Here is a 19,177-nt window from a genome sequence, read left to right on the forward strand (position 1 = left end):
GGGACGGCCAAGGGCACAGGGGCACTAAAGAGGAAGGAAAGACTCAGAGGTTTGTTCCCAGCTGGGTGGGGCTGGATGCTGTAGCAAAAAAAGTTTTAAAAAGGGGAAGTTGAGACGGGGACTATTTGGTTGAAAGAAAATTCACAATCCAGTGCCAAGAAAGAAGTCAACTTTTCTTCCCCTATTTCCCTGCATTTCTCCTCTGTGCTCACTGCCACACACAGCTCAGCCTGGACGGCACAGCCAGATGTGAGATGCGTCTCTGCTGATCTGAGTCTGCCTGCAGCATGGACCTGCGTCTTCCCTGAAGCATCTCCAGGGCTGGAGAGATAACTGCCATGGTAAGGACCCCACAACCTTGTGCTGATGGATGGCTGAGGGAGGGAGGGAGACTTTGTGGGAGACTGTGAAGGGGAAGCCTCTGCTACCCTCATCTGGAAGGGCAGACACAGGAAGCACCAGTTCTATTTGCCGCTACATCCCGGCTCTCAGTGAGACGAGGATAAACCAGACAGATAGTGGCTGGGGGTCAGGAAAGACCCCATTACAGTCTGAAATGTCTGCAGAGGGCCCGGTGCCTGCCCCAACCTCAGACCTAAAGGAATGACAGCCAGGTTCCTGGGGAGGGCAGTTCCACTTCCTGTGTGGCTGCAGATGACAAAACCCCATGACAAGAAGGACCCAGCCTCCGAGTGTCCACACCTGTGTGTCTCTGTCCTGCCAGCACCAAGGGCTCATCCATCCGCAGAGCAGGACAGTGGGAGGAGAAGCTATGACCTCCATTCTCATGGTCCTGATCTGTCTCGGTGAGATTTGAAGAGGGAGGGGAGATTCTAACCTAGGAGGGGCCTCACCCCACAGCCAAACGCTGGTGCATAAGGAGACCCCAGGGGCTCACAAAGATCCCAGGGAGGGGAGGACCTGGTCAGGCTTCAGGGGCAAATCTCTCACAGGGAACTCTCTTCCAGGGCTGAGTCTGGGCTCCAGGACCCGCGTGCAGGCAGGTGAGTCTGTCCCCAGCTGTCCCAGTTCCCTCCTCCTCACTGGGGACAAGGGGCCACCTCCGTGCAGCTGGGGACGGGGATTAGCAGATCTGGGCTGACTGATGGGGGCGTCTGGAGGGTCCTGCAGCCAAGAGCTGAGATCTGTTGGGTGGGAAATGACTTAGAATCCGATCTCTGATTTTCTTCCAGGGACCTTTCCCAAGCCCACTCTCTGGGCTGAGCCAGGGTCTATGATCAGCAAGGGGAGTCCTGTGACCCTCAGGTGTCAGGGGAGCCTTCAGGTTCAGGAGTACCGTCTATATAGAGAAAAAAAACCAGCATCCTGGGTTAGACGGATACGACAAGAGCTTGTCAAGAACGGCTATTTCCCCATTGCATCCATCACCTCGGAACACGCAGGGCGGTATCGCTGTCAGTATTACAGCCACAGTTGGTGGTCAGAGCACAGCGACCCCCTGGAGCTGGTGGTGACAGGTGAGAGGACACTCAAGGGTCACAGCCCCAGGCTCTGCCCTCAGGAAGGGGGTCGGCTCTCAGGGGTGTCTCCCTCTCACAGCCCAGCCCTGGGGATGATGTGGGAGGTCTGAGCCCCATTTAACACGGTGCCTCCTTCTCTCCTAGGAGCCTACAGAAAACCCACCCTCTCAGCCCTGCCCAGCCCTGTGGTGGCCTCAGGAGGGAACGTGACCCTCCAGTGTGACTCACAGGTGTCATATGACAGCTTCTTTCTGTGTAAGGAAGGAGATGAACACCCACAATGCCTGAACTCCCAGCCCCGTACCCGTGGGTCATCCCGGGCTGTCTTCTCCGTGGGCCCCGTGAGCCCGAGTCGCAGGTGGTCGTACCGGTGCTATGGTTATGACTCACGCTCTCCCTATGTGTGGTCTTTACCCAGTGATCTCCTGGAGCTCCTGGTCCCAGGTGAGAAATTCACAGCATTGTCCGGAGTTCCCTGAGTCTCCGGGCAGGTGGGGAGGAGCCGCGTCTCAGGGCAGCGCCAGGTGGGATGATGTTGGGACGAGAGAGCTCAGGGCTCCTGGGGCCAGAGACACAGGAAGATCAGCAGTGGTGAGGCCCAGGGGGAGAGGGAGGGTTTGTGGGGAAGCCTGAGGGTCGGTCCTGGAAACCGTGAGCACCTTTTCCCAGGTGTTTCTAAGAAGCCGTCACTGTCAGTGCAGCCGGGTCCTGTCGTGGCCCGTGGGGATAAGCTGATCCTCCAGTGTGGCTCTGATGCTGGCTACGACAGATTTGCTCTGTACAAGGAGTGGGGACGTGACTTCCTCCAGCGCCCTGGCCGGCAGCCCCAGGCTGGGCTCTCTCAGGCCAACTTCACCCTGGGCCCTGTGAGCCGCTCCCACGGGGGCCAGTACAGATGCTCCGGTGCACACAACCTCTCCTCCGAGTGGTCGGCCCCCAGTGACCCCCTGGACATCCTGATCTCAGGTGACAAGCCCAGTCAGGCAGGGACCCAGGCTCTGCACAGGCCCTGACAGGGGAGCCCAGGTGGTGATGGCCGGGATGAGGGGTGGGGATCCTAAGGAAGGGAGAGACAGACAGAGACAGGGGATGGGGGGAGGCGGAGACTCAGAGAAAACAGCGACAGAGAGACTGAGGGTCCCAGAGAGAGGCCTGGGGAGGTGTCAGCTCAGAACAAGGTGGCAGCCCCTCACCTATTTGTCTTCTCTCCAGGACAGTTCTATGATGTGGTCTCCCTCTCGGTGCAGCCGGGCCCCACGGTGGCCTCAGGAGAGAACGTGACCCTGCTGTGTCAGTCACGGGGGCAGTTCCACACTTTCCTTCTGACCAAGGAGGGGGCAGCCCATCCCCCACAGAATTTAAGCTCAACGCATGAATCTCACATGTACCAGGCTGAATTCCCCATGAGTCCTGTAACCTCAGCCCACGCGGGGACCTACAGGTGCTACGGCTCACGCAGCTCCAACCCCTACCTGCTGACTCACCCCAGTGAGCCCCTGGAGCTCGTGGTCTCAGGTGAGGGCCCTGACCCTGTCCTCTCTGAGCTCAAAGACTCAGCTCTGGTGCTGCCTCCAGCAGAGCTCTGGGCTGGGATGGAGTGAGCGGGGGTCTGAAAGGGGCTCAGCCAGAGGGGGACTCAGCCCTCAGAGGGGAGGAGGACAACAGGGCCCTCCCAGGCATGCCCACCCTCAGCAGCATCAACAGCATCATGAACTGGGGAGGTGGGTGGAGGGAGGGGCCTGGGGAGACCACAGCCCCCATGTAGAGAAATTTGGTTTGAGGTGGGGACTTCAGGGAAGCCCCAGCTCCTCAGCCTCCTCTCTTTCTTTTACCCAGGACCCTCCGGGAGTCCCAGCCCCCCACCCACCGGTCCCACCCCCACACCTGGTGAGTCTCTGAGGCCTCTGGGCTCGGAGGGAGCACAGCCTCCCCAACGTTTCCCAGAGTCCCAGAGTCCCCTCAGGGACTCAAGCTCGGCCTTCCATCTTGGGAGCTGGGCAGAGCCAGAGGAGGGGCCACAGGCTCCCAGGGGCTCTGAGGCTGGGCTGGTGAGGGGCGGGGCATGGAGGCAGAGGGAGGTGTTGGGGCCCAGCCTGGGGGAGGAGCAGCCGGGCTGACGTGGGGAGCAGGGCAGCCCCAGCCCTCACCTTCCCATCCTGACCCAGCAGGCCCTGAGGACCAGCCCCTCAACCCCACGGGGTCGGATTCCCAGAGTGGTGAGTGGGGGCTCTGAGAGGGAGGTGGGCGGGGTCCGGGGGAGGCAGGGTGGATTCTGTCCTAGGTTCAGGCTCCTCTGGAGATGGTGACGTGGACAGGCCCCTCCCCTGCCTGGGCCTCAGTTTCTCCAGGTGTAAAGGAGAGAGGCCTGCGGGTGGGAACGTTCCTTTCAGCTCTGACTCCCAGCTGTGACCTCCTGGGAGAGGAGGCCTCCCAGGGAAGCCTCCCAGGACCTGATTCCGCAGGGGCCTGTCCTGTCCCACCTGCAGCAGTGACGGTGACCTGGGGCAGGGGAGGGGAGCAGGGCTGTGGTTCAGGATGGTCAGGCTCTTTCCCTGCATCTCTGGGGCTCAGCTCCGGTGCAGGGAACAAGGGCTGCAGGTCAGACTCCCGGGTTCCCTTCCCAGCTCTGCCGCTTCCTGGCTGGGGGTCCTGGGACAGGCGATTCACTTCTCTGAGCGTCAGTTTTCCATCTGTAAAGTGGGTGGGGTGGATGTTTCTGTTGTGGGGGTTGGAGGTGGTGAACACAAGGTCCAGCACACAGTAGGCGCTCATTTCAATGACATCACCCCCATTTCTGATGTCATCATGCTCAAGGTCTGGGAAGGCACCTGGGGGTTGTGACCGGGGTCTTGGTGGCCTTCGTCCTGCTGCTCTTCCTCCTCCTCCTCTTCCTCATCCTCCGACATCGACGTCAGGGCAAACATTGGACATCGGGTGAGTAGGGAAGGGGAGACCCTGTGGGCCGACCTAAGGGTGGGCTCAGGGCACCAGCCAAAGAGAATCCAAACCACTGGGCAAATGCAGCTTTGAGGAACTGTTCCAGCATTTCTCACCAGGCGAATGGAAAAAGCACTTAATGTCAGTCCCATCTACAAATGTAAAGTGTCCTTCGGGCTCTGTCCATCTCATGGGGCATTTGGAACACGGAGGCAGGAGTGTTTTCCGGTTTCCTTCCTTACCTTCGAGCTGTGTGTGGGGGGCAGGGGGCTCCGATGTTCCCAGGGCTGAGGCTCTGTCCTTCTTTCCCCAGCCCAGAGAAAGGCTGATTTCCAACATCCTGCAGGGGCTGTGGAGCCAGAGCCCAGAGACAGAGGCCGTCAGAGGAGGTAATTCTGCCCAAAGACCCCAGACTCCCACTGCCCCCGTACACTGCCCCTAAAGCTCCCGTTCCTCCCCCAGGTCCAGCCCAGCTGCCGACACCCAGGAAGAAAACCTCTGTGAGTGACAGGAAGAGGCGACCAGCCAGGAGGAGATGGGGGAGGCGACCAGCCAGGAGGAGATGGGGGAGGCGACCAGCCAGGAAGAGATGGGGGAGGAGACCAGCCAGGAGAAGATGGGGGTGGCGACCAGCCAGGAGGAGACGGGGGCCCCAAAGTTTCCCTAGCAATGGGGAAAGGGGCACAGGCTGGAAAGGGTCTGGGGCTCAGGGTGAGATGATCTCACCCCACACTGTGGGACCTCGGGAACATCACAGCCCCTCCCTGCATCGCAGTGGCCCCGTCTGGGAGCTGGGCAGGGGCCGGCAGGACTGAGGTCTCAGGGAACCTTCCCAGGAGACAAACCCCTTGCTCTGGCCCAGCAGATGCTGCCGTGAAGGACACACAGCCTGAGGACGGGGTGGAGCTGGACAGTCAGGTGAGACCCTGCCCCTGTCCCGGGCACCAAAGGCCTCCTGGTGCCAGATCTAATCCTGCAGGACTTCTCTGTCCTCTTCCCCCGGCTCTCAGCATCATCACGGTGGACCCCTCCTTGTCCAGCACGCTGCCTCCCGCCTGCTGTGACCTCACTCTCTCCTGCTGTCCTGGGACCTCGCGAGCCTCCTCCCGGGTCCCCTTCCTGCTCCTCCTCCTCTGTTTGGCCGTCTGGTGGTTAGAGCACTCCCCAGGCCTCAGGAGGATGAGGAATAGATGAACCACCCCGGTCCCCTGGGCTCCGCTTCATTCATTCATCCAGCGAGTGTTCCCAGGGAGCTCACTGTGGATCGGGCTCCCTGTGGGAGCTGCAGACACAGCAGGGAGCAGAGCCACCCCCGCCTCCTGAGCTCACCTCGTGGTGGGAGACAAAATGCAAATAAATGCATGTGTCCAGGAGTGCAATGTGCTGTAAGAAACATAAACCAGGGAAAGGGCAGAGAGTGTGGGGCAGTGGGGCCAGTCTGAACGTAAGGGGAGGGCTGTCTGCTCAGCTGTCATCTGAGAAGCCTGGACGGAGGGGGCCACAGGATCCTCTAATGGACGAGCCCCTGCAGGCAGAAGAAACAGCCGTGCAAAGGTCCCGAGGCAGCAGCGAGCTCTTGCAGGAAGGCGGGCATTAGGCTGCAGCCAAATGGACAAGATCAGAGTGAGGAGGAGAGGCCAGAACCACAGGGAGGGAGCGGCCAGACCCCCCACGGCCTTAGGGCGTCCCTGAGATTCCATCAGGAAAGGGATGTATTCGGATCACCCTGGGAACAGTGGGGAAAACTGACTCCAGGAGGTCAGGGGGACTCAAGGACACCCCCCACCAGTGTCTTTCTCTAGCAGAGCCCACACGATGAAGACCCCCAGGCAGTGACGTATGCCCGGGTGAAACACTCCAGACCTAGGAGAGAAATGACCTCCCCTCCTTCCCCACTGTCCGAGGAATTCCTGGACACAAAGGACACACAGGCGGAAGAGGACAGGCAGATGGACACTCAGGCTAGTCCCTTCCTCTCCAGGCCCCCAGCCCTCCCCCACCCCCATCACATTCCTTCCCTCTCACTCTCCCCCACTGCAGGCTGCTGCATCTGAAGACCCCCAGGATGTGACCTATGCCCAGCTGCAGAGCTTGACCCTCAGACGGGAGGCAACTGAGCCTCCTCCACCCCAGGAAAGGGCGCCTCCAGTTGAGTCCAGCATCTATGCCACCTTGACCATCCACTAGCCCAGAGGGGACCTAGACCCCACATTCCAGGGAGTCTGGAACGCATAGGAGTTGCCCCCAGTGGACACCATTGAACCCCAGTCAGCCTGGACCTACACCAGGAAACGCTGGGAACTTTTAAGGGTCACTCAGTTCTGCAGTATAAATAACTAACATCTATACATTTTTGAAATAAAGCAACAGACTTGTCAATAATCATTGAAGTCACTGAGAAAACTAAAAGTCAGAAAGTGCATTGAACTGAATCACAAGGTAAATATTACACATCAAACGATGAAACTGGAAAACTACAAGCCACGAATGAATGAATTAGAAAAGAAAAAAAAAGTAGGAAATGAATGATCTTGGTTTTCCTATTAGAAAGTTAGGGCCGGGCACAGTGAGTCACGCCTGTCATTACAGCACTTTGGGAGGCCGAGGCGGGCAGATAACGAGGTCAGAAGACCGAGACCATCTTGACCAACATGGTGAAACCCTGTCTGTCCTAAAAATACAAAAATTAGCTGGGTGTGGTGGTGGGCGTGCCTGTAATCCCAGCTATTCGGGAGGCTGAGGCAGGAGAATCGCTTGAACCAGGGAGTCAGAGGTTGCAGTGAGCTGAGATCACACCACTGCTCTCCTGCCTGGCGACAGAGGGAGACTCTCAAAAAAAAAAAAAAAAAAAAAAAGAAAGAAAAAAGAAATCAAAACGAAAAAAGAAAAGAAATCTGGAAGAAGAATAACAAATTATTCCAAATGAAGGCGTAAGAAAGGGAATAATAATAATAATAATAAGAGGAGTTGTTCATGAGGAAAAACCAAAGCTTGAAAATTCAACAAAGTCAGTGAAGCTCATTCTTGAAAACATTAATTGCACTCACGAATCCTAACTACAATGAGCAAGAGAAAGAAAGAGCAGGCACGCATTTCCACACAGGAGTGAGCGAGCAGACAGCCCTAGAGATCCCACATATGTTTTCAAAAACTAACAACAGAACAGGCAGCAAACCTATGCCAATATACCAGAAAATGCAGATTAAATAGATGAAGTATTGCAAACTGGAGTTTACGTAATGAACATAAGAGTCATCAGAGAATCTGACCCATTTTAGATGTGTGTGTTTATGTGTGTGTGTGTGTGTGTGTGTGTGTGAAAAACACTGCAATAAAAATGTTCCCATGGTATAAACTCCAGTTCACCAAGCTTCATTGGTGATTTCTTACAAATACTGACACACTAATGAAACACAAACACACCCAGAGCATCACAAATGTTTCTTGAGAATAGAAAAAGAGGCAATGTGCCTGGGTGCGGTGGCTCACACCTGTAATCTCAACACATTGGGAGGCAGAAGTGGCAGATTACTTGAGGCCAGGAGTTCGAGACCAGCCTGTCCAACATGGCAAACGCATCTCTACTAAAAAAAAAAATTAGCTGGACGTGGTGGCACACGCTGCAATCCCAGCTACTGGGGAAGCAAAGGCAGGAGAATCATTTGATCCTGGGAGGTGGAGGTTACAGTGAACTGAGATCACGCCCCTGCACTCCAGCCTGGGCAACAGAGCCAGATTCTGTCTCAAAAAATTAAAAAAAAAAAAGTCATCACATATAGAATGGAATTTTCCGTTCTATAAAAGGCATGTTTTAAACTACGTTTTTTTCTTTGTTTCAAAATAATAATTTTTTTATTTTACTTTATTTGGCAATTTAAAATTCTACATACTTAGGGTGTTTTATTTTAATATATCCTGTGAAATTTTAACATCCCCTGTGAAATCGCTAGGTCAAGCTAATTAACATCTGTAACGTCACATAGTTACCTTTCTGTTAAGAGAACATTTAAAATCTACTTTCTTACCAATGTTCGCGTATACAATCCATTGTGAGCAACTGTAGTCACCGTATTGTACAACAGATCTGCTAAACTCACTCCTCCTGTCTAACTGAAACGCGGTATCCTTCCATGCAGCTCTCTGATTCCACCCCCGCCCCTCAGCTCCCAGGAACCACCTTCGACTCTACTTCCATGAGCTGAACTGGGGCAATCCACACGTAAGGGAGATCAGGCAGCAAGGGTATTCCTGTGTCTTCTTTACTCCACGTGGCGTGATGTCCTCGAGGCTCATCCATGTCACAAATGAAACGATTTCCTTCTAGAAGGCTGACTAGTTTTTCGCTGTGGATACTCTGAGCACTTCCTTTTCTGTATCCACTCGCCTGCTGGTGGACACTTGGGCGGGTTCCACGTCTTGGTTATGGTGACTAAAGCTGTCATGAATATGGGAGGGCGGGCATCTCTTCAACATACTCATGTCGTTTCCTTTAGATACGCACCCGGCAGTGAAATTGTTGCAGCATAGGGCAGTTCTGATTGTTAACTTCTGAAAAACATCTATGGTATTTTTGCGGTCATTGTACTCATTTACATTACCACTAGCAGAGTGCAGGGTTCCATTTTTTCCACATTCTCACAACACTTGCTACTCTATTCTTTTTCATAGTAACCATCCTAACAGATGTGAGGTTATAGCTTCTTGAAGTTTATATGTATGTAAGTGTGTACATATATGTATATATACAAATATGTGTATTCATACATATACATCCACACATACATATGTACATGTGTGCAGATATGTATGTACATATATATGCATGTGTATGTATATATGTATACATATGTATACACGTGTATGTGTAAAAAGTGAAATTTTGCAGTGAGCTATCACTTCACAGCTCTTAGATTGCCTATTATCAAAATGGTGAAAGATCAGTGTTGGTGAGCATGGGGAGAAAAGAAAATCCTTACACACCATTGGTGGATGTGTAAATTAATGCAGCCATTTTAGAAAACAGTATGGAAGCTCCTCAAAAAACTAAACGTGCAACCACCGTATAATCCAGCAAGCCCACTGCTGGGTGTATACCCAGAGGAAATGATATTGACACACAGAAGAGATGTCCACACTCCTAAGTTCATTGCAGCACTATTCACAATTGCCAGGTTTCACAAACAATTCTATATTTTTGAATAAGGTTTTGCTTCTCCAGCCTGGGTGACGGAGAGAGTCTCTGTCTCACAAAAACAAAAACATAACCCCACAATTCCGCCTAGGATACATGTATTCGATTGACATTTGATCTTTTTCTTAGGATTGCTTTGGTATTCATCCTCTTTTTTGGTTCCATATGAATTTTAGTGTCTCACGTGTCCGTGTGAAGAGATCACTAAACAGGCTTTGTGTGAGCAACAAGGCTGTTTATTTCACCTGGGTGCAGGCGGGCTGAATCCGAAAGAGTCAGCAAAGGGTGATGGGATTATCATTGGCTCCTATAGGTTTTGGGATAGGCGGTGGAGGTAGGAGTAATGTTTTGTAGGCAGCGGGTGGATCTCACAAAGTACATTCTCAAGGGTGGGGAGAATTACAAAGAACCTTCTTAAGGGTGGGGGAGATGATAAAGAACCTTCTTAAGGGTGGGGAAGATTACAAAGTACATCCATCTGTTAGGGTGGGGCAGAAACAAATCACAATGGTAGAATGTCATCAGTTAAGCTATTTTCACTTCTGTGGCTCTTCAGTTCCTTCAGGCCATCTGGATGTGTACGTGCAGGTCACAGGGGATGTGATGGCTTAGCTTGGGCTCAGAGGCCTGACATTTAGGATTGCTTTTTCTAATCCTGTGCAAAATGATACTGGTATTTTGATGGGAATTGCATTGAATCTGAAGATTGCTTTGGGCAGTATGATCATTTCACAATACTGATTCTTCCAATCCATGAGCATGGGATATATTTCTGTTTTGCTGTGCCATCTACGATTTCTTTCAGCAGTGTTTTACTGTTCTTCTTGTAGAGATCTTTCACCTCCTTGGTTAGGTATCTGCTTAGGTATTTTTAATTTTTTGCAACTGATATACAAAGGATTGAGTTTTGCAGCAACTTAGATGAGCTGGAGGCCATTATTCATGACACCACATCCAGCTAATTTTTGTATTTTTTGTAGAGAAGAGGTTTTGCTGTGTGGCCCAGGCTGGTCTTGAACTCCTGGGCCCAAATGACCTGCTTGCCTTGACCTCCCAAATTGCTGGGACTGCAGGCATGAGCCACGGTGCCCGGCCCATCATAGCACTTTTGATCATGAGGATAATTCCTCCTTCTTGTCATTCTTGGACACATGCTTCCCACATGCCTCACCTTCCAGAGAGGGTTTCTACCAGGGCTGTGCTGGGAGCTAAGGCTGGAAAAGGGGAGATGGTTCCACCCGCCAGTGCCACATGAGTCTGCTCAGGGCTGTCACCAGCAGGGGAGGGTCCAATGTGAGCCTCAGACTCGCATGTGGGACAGACGCCCATGTGTGATAACGCTACAGTGAATCTGTTTCGCACACATGGAGGAGGCGGCTCAGGGGTGACCATGGACCTGAGTCAATGGGCAGAGATACCCCAGGGCCATCCACAAACACAGGGGGGGAGAAGCCACAACTCCCCACTTCCGTCCAAAACCATGACCCCTCCCTGAGTGTGAGGGCCCGTGGGTTCTCCTCTGTCTCATACAGAGGTGGAAACCTCCCCCTTAGTGACCGCCTGACATCGCAAGTCACCAGCAGCCGCTCAGCCCTGAGCTCTTCTGCTTCTTAAGGTTTCCTGCCTATGACAGGAAATTTCATTTCTCATTTTCTTCGTAGGACTGTGCCTACATATTTCAGACACATTGTAAGTAGGTTTTCCCAGTGTTGGGAGCAGATGTGGGCTGTTGAGCACGTCAGTCGCTCACCGTGACTGTGCAGTCCAACACCAGGATCCATGCATGTGTCCACCCCTCAAGTCTTAACCCGGTCTGGAAATGTGCCATGACCGAGGCCTTCCCATGACCCAGGCACAACTGGCCCCCAAATCACTCAGGAGGGGGGTTCATGACAACAGGCCCCAAATGAGGAAACCGAGGCTCAGAGATGGGGCTTACTGCCCAAGGTCATGCAGGCAGGGGTGAAGGTCAGCAATTCAGAAAAAATTAACTCCCTATCCCACCCCGAAATCAGAACTCAAGACTAAGTACTTGTTTCCAAACCCTTGAAGGCAGACTGAGATGCAGGGGAATGCCCAAGGAAGCGGGGTTGGGGGTGGGAGGGACACCGAGGAGGCAGGAATGACTCAGAGGTTACTTTTAAGGGAGGGGGAGGTGAACACTATTAAAAAATGGAATAAAGGGGGAGGAAAGTCTAAGAAGGAAACTGTTGGGAAGAAATAAAACCCATATTCCAACGACAAAAGAAGAGTCTCTTTATTTCTTTATTCCTCTTTCTTTCTTTATTTCTCCTTTTTTTCTCATTGCCATTTGCAGCTCAACTTGAAGTTCACAGCCAGATGTGCGACATGTCTCTGCTGATCTGAGTCTGCCCTGCAGCAGGGACCTGCAGCTTCCCTGAAGCATCCCCAGGGCTGGGCCGCCATGGTAAGGATCCCACAATGCTGTGTTGATGGACGGGCTGAAGGAAGGAAGGAGACCCCATGGGAAGGCTCTGAGAAGAAGAACAAGCCCCCATTGACCCTCACTTGGACAGGACAGACTCAGAAAGGTGCTGGGTCTATTGGCTCCTATGTCCTGAGGTGAGATGAGGACCGATGGGGCAAATAGCAGAAAAGGGTCAGGGAGATACCATCTCTGTACGAAGTATCTGAAGAGAGCCTGGTACCTGCCCCAGCCCCAGCCTTGGGGAAATGGAAGCCAGGCTCCCGGAGAGGGCAGTTCCCCTTCCTGTGGGGCTGCTGACGGGACAGCCTCATGACGGAGAACCCAGGTTCCCAGTAGATTTACTCCATCCAGGAACTGTGGCCTCCTCCATCTGCACAGCCAGGGGCTGTGGGAGGAGACGCCATGACTCCCACACTCACGCTCCTGATCTGTCTTGATGAAATTGAAAGAGGGAGCGGGGAGACTGTAGCCTGGGGGGAATCCCACCTCACAACTTGGTCCTGATTGAATAGGAGACCCCAGAGGTTTGCAGAGATCCCAGGGTGGGGAGGATCTGACCGGGGTTCAGGAGGCGAATCTCTCGCAGTAAGTTCCGGGACCCCCTCCCTAGTGTCGCTCCTGTGCCTCAGTGGGATTTGGAGAGGATGCCTTAGATTAGAGGGAGTTGTGTCTTTCAGCAACAAAACCATACGAAAAACACCTGGACACTTCACGTCAGTGGATAAAGCATGTCTTGTGCCAAATCAGGACCTACCTGTGGTGAATTTTAGGGCTTACACTACAGTCACTCACCTTCGGGGAAAAGCATCCCAGGTTGGTGCCTGTCTCTGTGATAAACGTCTCCCTTCCTGGCTACAGGTAACAGATTAAAGTAACACTGGCCGAAAAGATTCTGTATTCACCTGATGATTATACTGAAAAATAGCCATAAAATTGTTACCTCCAAATCCAATTCCCCTTTTGACTTTTGACAGTTCTCTAAAGAAGATGTACAAATGGCCAACAAACATATGAAAAATATGTAGATTACACACACACACACACACACACACACCATGGAATACTTTGGCCATAAAAAGGAACAAAATAATGGCATTCCCAGCAACCTGGAGGCGCTTGGAGACCTTTATTCTAAGTGAAATAACTCAGGAATGGAAAACCATCATCGTATGTTCTCGTAAGTGGGAGCTATGCTATGAGGATGTAAAGGCACAAGAATGATATAATGGACTCTGGGGACCCAGGGGGAACAATGGGAGGGGGATGAGGGATAAAAGACCACACATTGGGTACAGTGTACACCGCTCAGGTGATGGGTGCACCAAAAATCTCAAAAATCACCACTAAAGAACTTACGCATGCAACGAAACACCACCTGTTCCCCCAAAACTATTGAAACTTAAAAAAAATAAATAAATAAAAATAAATTCACCACATTAACAACAACAATGGCAAAAATCCAATTCCACTGAGCGTAATGTTTTCATGGTCTATGCATGTTGTAACATGTCATTGGCCTTTGTTCCCTTATGTGATTGAAGAACATTCCATTCTACTGCTGTATCACATTTTGTTTATGCATCCACCAATTGATGGACATTTGAGTTGTTTTCACTATATAGCTATTATGAATAATGACACAAAAGGTCATATATTTTGGGTTTTTTTATTTTTTATTGTTTTTATTTTTTATTTTTTAAAAGTTACAATCATTTATTTTATTTTATTTGTCTGAGATAGAGTCTCACTCTGTCTCCCAGGCTAAAGTGCAGTGGTGTGATCTTGGCTCACTGCAACCTCTGCCTCCTGGATTCAAGCAATTATCATACCTCAGCTTCCCAAGTAGCTGGAATTACAGGTGTGCACCATCACACCAGTCACCCGGTTGTTTCCAGTGACCCAGCTGCTGTCACTTGTCTGTTTCAAGACACCCAGCTCCAGTCTCCTGGCTGTTTGTTGAGTCTCAGCCGTGTCATCCCAGCTGATTCCATCAACAACGTCGCATCCTCCTGCAGTTTCCAAATGTCTTTTGTAAATCCCCCGAGCTGCCCCGGCAATCATCTACTCAGCTGATCCTGAACGTCCTCCTAGTGTTTAGCTGTTGATCTTGAGAATGAGCCGTACATACGGATCTGAGAGCTGAGACCAGTCCACTGGGTCATGCTTTACTTCCTGCACCAATAAATACTTTAAAGACCTCACATCTGGCAGTCCTGTGTCATGCTCTGGGGGGTACAGATCACTTGGACCCAGTCTCTGCCTTCATGTTGTTCAAGGCTGCATGGGATTAACAAGAACTACAAAGGAGGTGTCAGTATTTTTTGTAAGTATTTCATTGACAGTGATTGCATATATTCGAGACGCACAAGGTGATAATCTGATATACATATACATTGTGAAATAATAGCCACGGTCAAATTAATCAGCACATCCATCCCCACCCATGCTGTACATAAGATCCCCTGAACTTGCTCCTCTTAGGCCTCCAGGATGGAGCATATGTGTCCAGGATGAACTGAGGTGTCTGAGGGGAGGCATGGATGGGTGAAGACAGACAGCTCACCCCACTTACGCACATAACACACATGCACGTGTACTCACACATTCACGCATGCACACGCATGCGCAAGCATGAACACATTCTCACATGTCGGGAGACCTCTGAGTCCTCTGTGCACTGGGACTTGTTGGGTTTCTCCACTCCTCTTACAAAGTTAGATGCTCTCCCTACTCAGATTAAAATGGAAAATGACTTGAGAACCACTAGGGGGAGACAGTGTCTCATCTGACTTAATTTTTGTGCACATTTTAAATAAAAAATAGCACACTTACCATGGGCATGCCTTTGGCCGAATTGCAACGGTAAACATATATCAAAGCATCTCATGATACCCGGTAAATACGTATGATTATATACAATTATTTTTTTCAATTAAAATACCATAATAAAATAACGGAAAAGAAACCTGCAGACTGGCGTAACAGGGTGGATTTTTAAATGTTGTTTTATACAAGAAAAAGAATATTAAAAAAAAAAAACTCAACAATAACTCAATCAGCTCATTCTATGCAGCAATTACTAGTTGAATACTATGCAAACATCAACACATTCAGTAGTCTTACATATGCCCCATAGCTTGTCCTATCTTTTTCCCCACTTGTGGGGATTTTGATAGCTGTTGAGGATGTCTAATCCAATTATACATTCCAGAGCTAGGAATAAAGCCACAGGATGCCTTTGGTGGCCAAGAAAATTCAATAGGAGACAAATCTTAGCTAAAGCTTCATTGACTACCTGACCTCTATAAGCTTCTAATCTGACTGGAGGGTCACCATGATGTTCTGGGTCTTCTGAAGTTAGTGTTAGCTCAGAGCCAGTGTCTAGCTGTACCCAAAATATCTGATTATTTCCTTTACCCAGTGCACAGTTACCATGATAAAGGCCATAGGTCCATTTAAGGAAAGTTGAGAGAAATATAATTGTATAACTTTTTGTAGTATCTACTGGAGCAGTGCTTTCAAGGGTACCTGGTCTTCCCTTTAATTCAAGGGGTTCTGGGTCTATAAACTGGCCAAATTCCAGTAATTGATTAAGAAACTGTGACTCTCTATTTTATGATTCTAATTAGATTCTTACTCTTCGCCAAGAAACGTTCTGCTTATACAAATCAAGTAAGAATTAAGTAAGTTTCCTATCTATGTCACGTCTTAGAACGCTGCGGTCAACTGGACAACACTAAAGGGCTGCATGAGACAGTCTATTCGGATTACTGTTTTGACTCTGCTGTTCATTATGATCACCACACCCAGTTCTGTGATAACCACACCCAATTCAACACACCAGATTCTCGCCTTTGTCCACTGACTTCTGACACTGAGTCCTGCCACTCTGGGATCCAACTACACCCCTTACATTTAGGTTCTCCGTTCAGAGGCAGCAGTTCCCACTGGAAGTTCTGGCCACTCCTAATACACCCTCTGTCCTTTCCCATCTTGTCTGTACCCTGGAGGCTGACTCTATGGATTGCATCACCAACATCTTCTTGCGTCTAGTTTCTGGTTGAGTTCAGCCATGGGAGGCACCGTCAACAGAGCAGAGGGTGAGAGGAGAGCGAGGCTGGGGAATCTATTCCCACACATACACCCTGCCAGGCAAAAGACTGTGCTCCTCTACCCATGACATCAGCTTCCACGAAGCACTTCTCATCTCCCAGCTCCGTCCTCAGGGTGACTTTCCAGAGACCCAGTTACATTCGGCTGTTACTAAAGAGTCAGCTACAGTCATCTAGCTGTTTCCAGTGACCACCTCCAACCCCCCCCCATAGCTGCCTGGCTGTTTGCAGAAATCCACCTGGCTGTTTCCAGAGACCCGGCTACATCCACCTGGCTGTTTCTAGAGACCTGGCTACATCCACCCAACTGATTTCATTATCATTGACGCAGTCCCCAGCTGCTCCTATGTCTCGTGGAAATCCCCAATTGCCCCAGAGACTTTGTTGTAATTTTCTGCTCAGCTGACTCTAGGGATCTTCCTGGAACTTAATTGCTGACCTTAAGAATGGGCCGTATTTATGCAACTGAAAGCAGGGCCCAGTTCTCTGGGCAATGCTTTCCTTTGTACCTCAACAAATAATCCTAAAGACCTAACGTCTGGCAACCCCATGCCAGGTCATAGGGTGCACAGGTCACCTGCATCCAGTTTTTACCTTCACAGTTGCTCAAAGCTGAGCAGGGAAAAAGAAGAGCCACGGATAAGTTCAGTGTTTTCCTTTTTATCCTTTTAAAAAATCATTCTTTTATTCTTAAAATGATTTAATCAACCAAGATTGTATATACTGAGGTGTACAACATGATGATTTGATATATGTATACATTGTGCAATGATTTCCACAATCAAATGAGTTAGCACACTCAGCACAACCAATGCCATAAGTAGATCCCCTGGATTTGTACATGTTATGCCTTAAAGTTGGTGCCAGAGTTCTCTTTATTTATTTTTATCCATATATGACAGTTGTATATAGGTTTGGGGTACTTATGATGTTTCGGTACTTGTATACAATAGGTAACAATAAAATCAGGGCAATTAGGGTATCCATTACCTCAAATATTTATCTTTGCTTTGTGTTGGGGAGCATTACAATTCTTTTCTTCTAGTTGTTTTGAAATATGCAATATATTATTGTTAACTATGCTTTCCCTACTGTACTGTCAAATACTCAAAGTTATTTCTCCTATCCAGCTGTATTTCTGTACTCCATAACTAACATCTCCTTATCCCCCACCCTTTCCAGCTCTAGTAACCACTAGTCTACATCTTTTTTTTTTTTTTTTTTTGATACAGAGTCTTGCTGTGTCACCCAGGATGGAGTGCAGTGGCGCCATCTTGCCTCCCTGCAAACTTTGCCTCCCTGATTCAAGCAATTTGCCTGCCTCAGCCTCCTGAGTAGCTGGGATTACAGGTGCGTGCCACCATGACCAGCTAAAGATGGGGTTTCACCATGTTGGCCAGGATGGTCTCAAACTGCTGACCTCAAGTGATCCATCTGCCTCACCTTCTCAAAGTGCTGGGATTACAGGCGTGAATCACCGCGCCTGGCCTTTTTTTTTTTTTTTTCTTTTGAGACAAGGTATTGCTCTGTTGCCCAGGCTGGAATGCAGTGACACAATCATGGCTCACTGCAGCTTCGACCCTCCAGGCTTCAAGCGATCCTCCTGCCTCAGACTCACGAGGAGCTGGGACCACAGTGCACACCATCACGCCTGACTGATTTTTGTATATTTTGTAGAGTAGGGGTTTGCCACATTGGCCAGGCTGGTCTCGAACTCTTGACCTCAAGTGACCCACCGGCCTTGGCCTCCCAAATCACTGGGATTACAGGCATGAGCCATCACACCCGGTCAACCAGTCTACGCTCTCTGTTTAGGAATCCACTTCTTTTTTTTATTTTATTTTATTTTTTTTGAGATGGAGTCTTGCTCTTTCACCCAGGCTGGAGTGCAGTGGCCGGATCTCAGCTCACTGCAAGCTCCGCCTCCCAGGTTCACGCCGTTCTCCTGCCTCAGCCTCCCGAGTAGCTGGGACTACAGGCACCCGCCACCTCGCCCAGCTAGTTTTTTTTGTATTTTTTTAGTAGAGACGGGGTTTCACCGTGTTAGCCAGGATGGTCTCGATCTCTTGACCTCGTGATCCGCCTGTCTCAGCCTCCCAAAGTGCTGGGATTACAGGCTTGAGCCACCGCGCCCGGCCAGGAATCCACTTCTTTAGCTCCCACGTATGAGTGAGAACATTCGAGACTTGTCTTTCTGTTTCTGACTTATTTCACTGACCATAATGACCTCCAGTTCCAACCATGTTGCTGTAAATGTCAGGATTTCATTCTTTTTTTTATTGTTGTTTTTTTTTTTTTTTAATTTATTTATTATTATTATACTTTAAGTTGTAGGGTACATGTGCATAACGTGCAGGTTTGTTACATATGTATACTTGTGCCATGTTGGTGTGCTGCACCCATCAACTCATCATTTACATCAGGTATAACTCCCAATGCAATCCCTCCCCCCTCCCCCCTCCCCATGATAGGCCCCTGTGTGTGATGTTCCCCTTTCTGAGTCCAAGTGATCTTATTGTTCAGTTCCCACCTACACCGCATGTTCTCACTCATAGGTGGGAACTGAACAACAGGATTTCATTCTTTTTTAAGGATGACCCCTCTTCCATTGTGTGTCTATACCACATTTTCCTTACCCTTTTATCCACTGATGGACACTTCGGTTGATTCCGTATGCTGGCTTGTGAAGAGTGCCACAATAAACACAGGGGTGCAGGGACTCTCGTGATGTCCTGAGACTTTTTCCTTTGCATGGATATCCAGTAGTGAAATCACGGGTTTTATAATTGCAGTTTCAGTATCTTGAGGAATCTCCATGTTTTTCGTAATGGCTGTACTAATTTATATTCCCACCAGCAGTGTGTAAGAGTTACTTTGTCACTACATCCTCACCAGCATGTTTTTATTTTTATTTATTTATTTATTTAGATGGAGTCTCACTGTGTCGCCCAGGCTGGAGTGCAGTGGCACTGTCTCGGCTCACTGCAACCTCCATCTCCTGAGTGCA

General features: G+C 49.9%; 1 protein-coding gene across 4 annotated transcripts in view; it reads left to right on the forward strand.

The window, feature by feature from the left end:
* Positions 1–667: 667 nt before the first annotated feature.
* Positions 668–19,177, forward strand: part of LOC105497316 (leukocyte immunoglobulin-like receptor subfamily B member 4) — a 36,819-nt gene continuing 18,309 nt past the window's right edge. The window contains exons 1-14 of one of the 4 annotated variants that reach the window (XM_071087847.1): positions 668–806; positions 969–1,004; positions 1,194–1,478; positions 1,626–1,925; positions 2,151–2,447; positions 2,694–2,996; positions 3,318–3,368; positions 3,647–3,697; positions 4,296–4,415; positions 4,732–4,807; positions 4,881–4,918; positions 5,284–5,336; positions 6,221–6,379; positions 6,459–7,729. In XM_071087847.1, the coding sequence (XP_070943948.1) occupies positions 668–806; positions 969–1,004; positions 1,194–1,478; positions 1,626–1,925; positions 2,151–2,447; positions 2,694–2,996; positions 3,318–3,368; positions 3,647–3,697; positions 4,296–4,415; positions 4,732–4,807; positions 4,881–4,918; positions 5,284–5,336; positions 6,221–6,379; positions 6,459–6,605 (2,055 nt within the window). In that variant the 3' untranslated portion in view covers positions 6,606–7,729. Of the gene's footprint in view, positions 807–968; positions 1,005–1,193; positions 1,479–1,625; positions 1,926–2,150; positions 2,448–2,693; positions 2,997–3,317; positions 3,369–3,646; positions 3,698–4,295; positions 4,416–4,731; positions 4,808–4,880; positions 4,919–5,283; positions 5,337–6,220; positions 7,730–19,177 lie in introns of those variants that run through there. The other 3 variants (XM_071087848.1, XM_071087849.1, XM_071087841.1) reach the window with 3 other exon arrangements.

Source organism: Macaca nemestrina, chromosome 20 (assembly GCF_043159975.1).
Source record: "Macaca nemestrina isolate mMacNem1 chromosome 20, mMacNem.hap1, whole genome shotgun sequence".
In the NCBI taxonomy this organism is placed as follows: domain Eukaryota; kingdom Metazoa; phylum Chordata; class Mammalia; order Primates; family Cercopithecidae; genus Macaca; species Macaca nemestrina.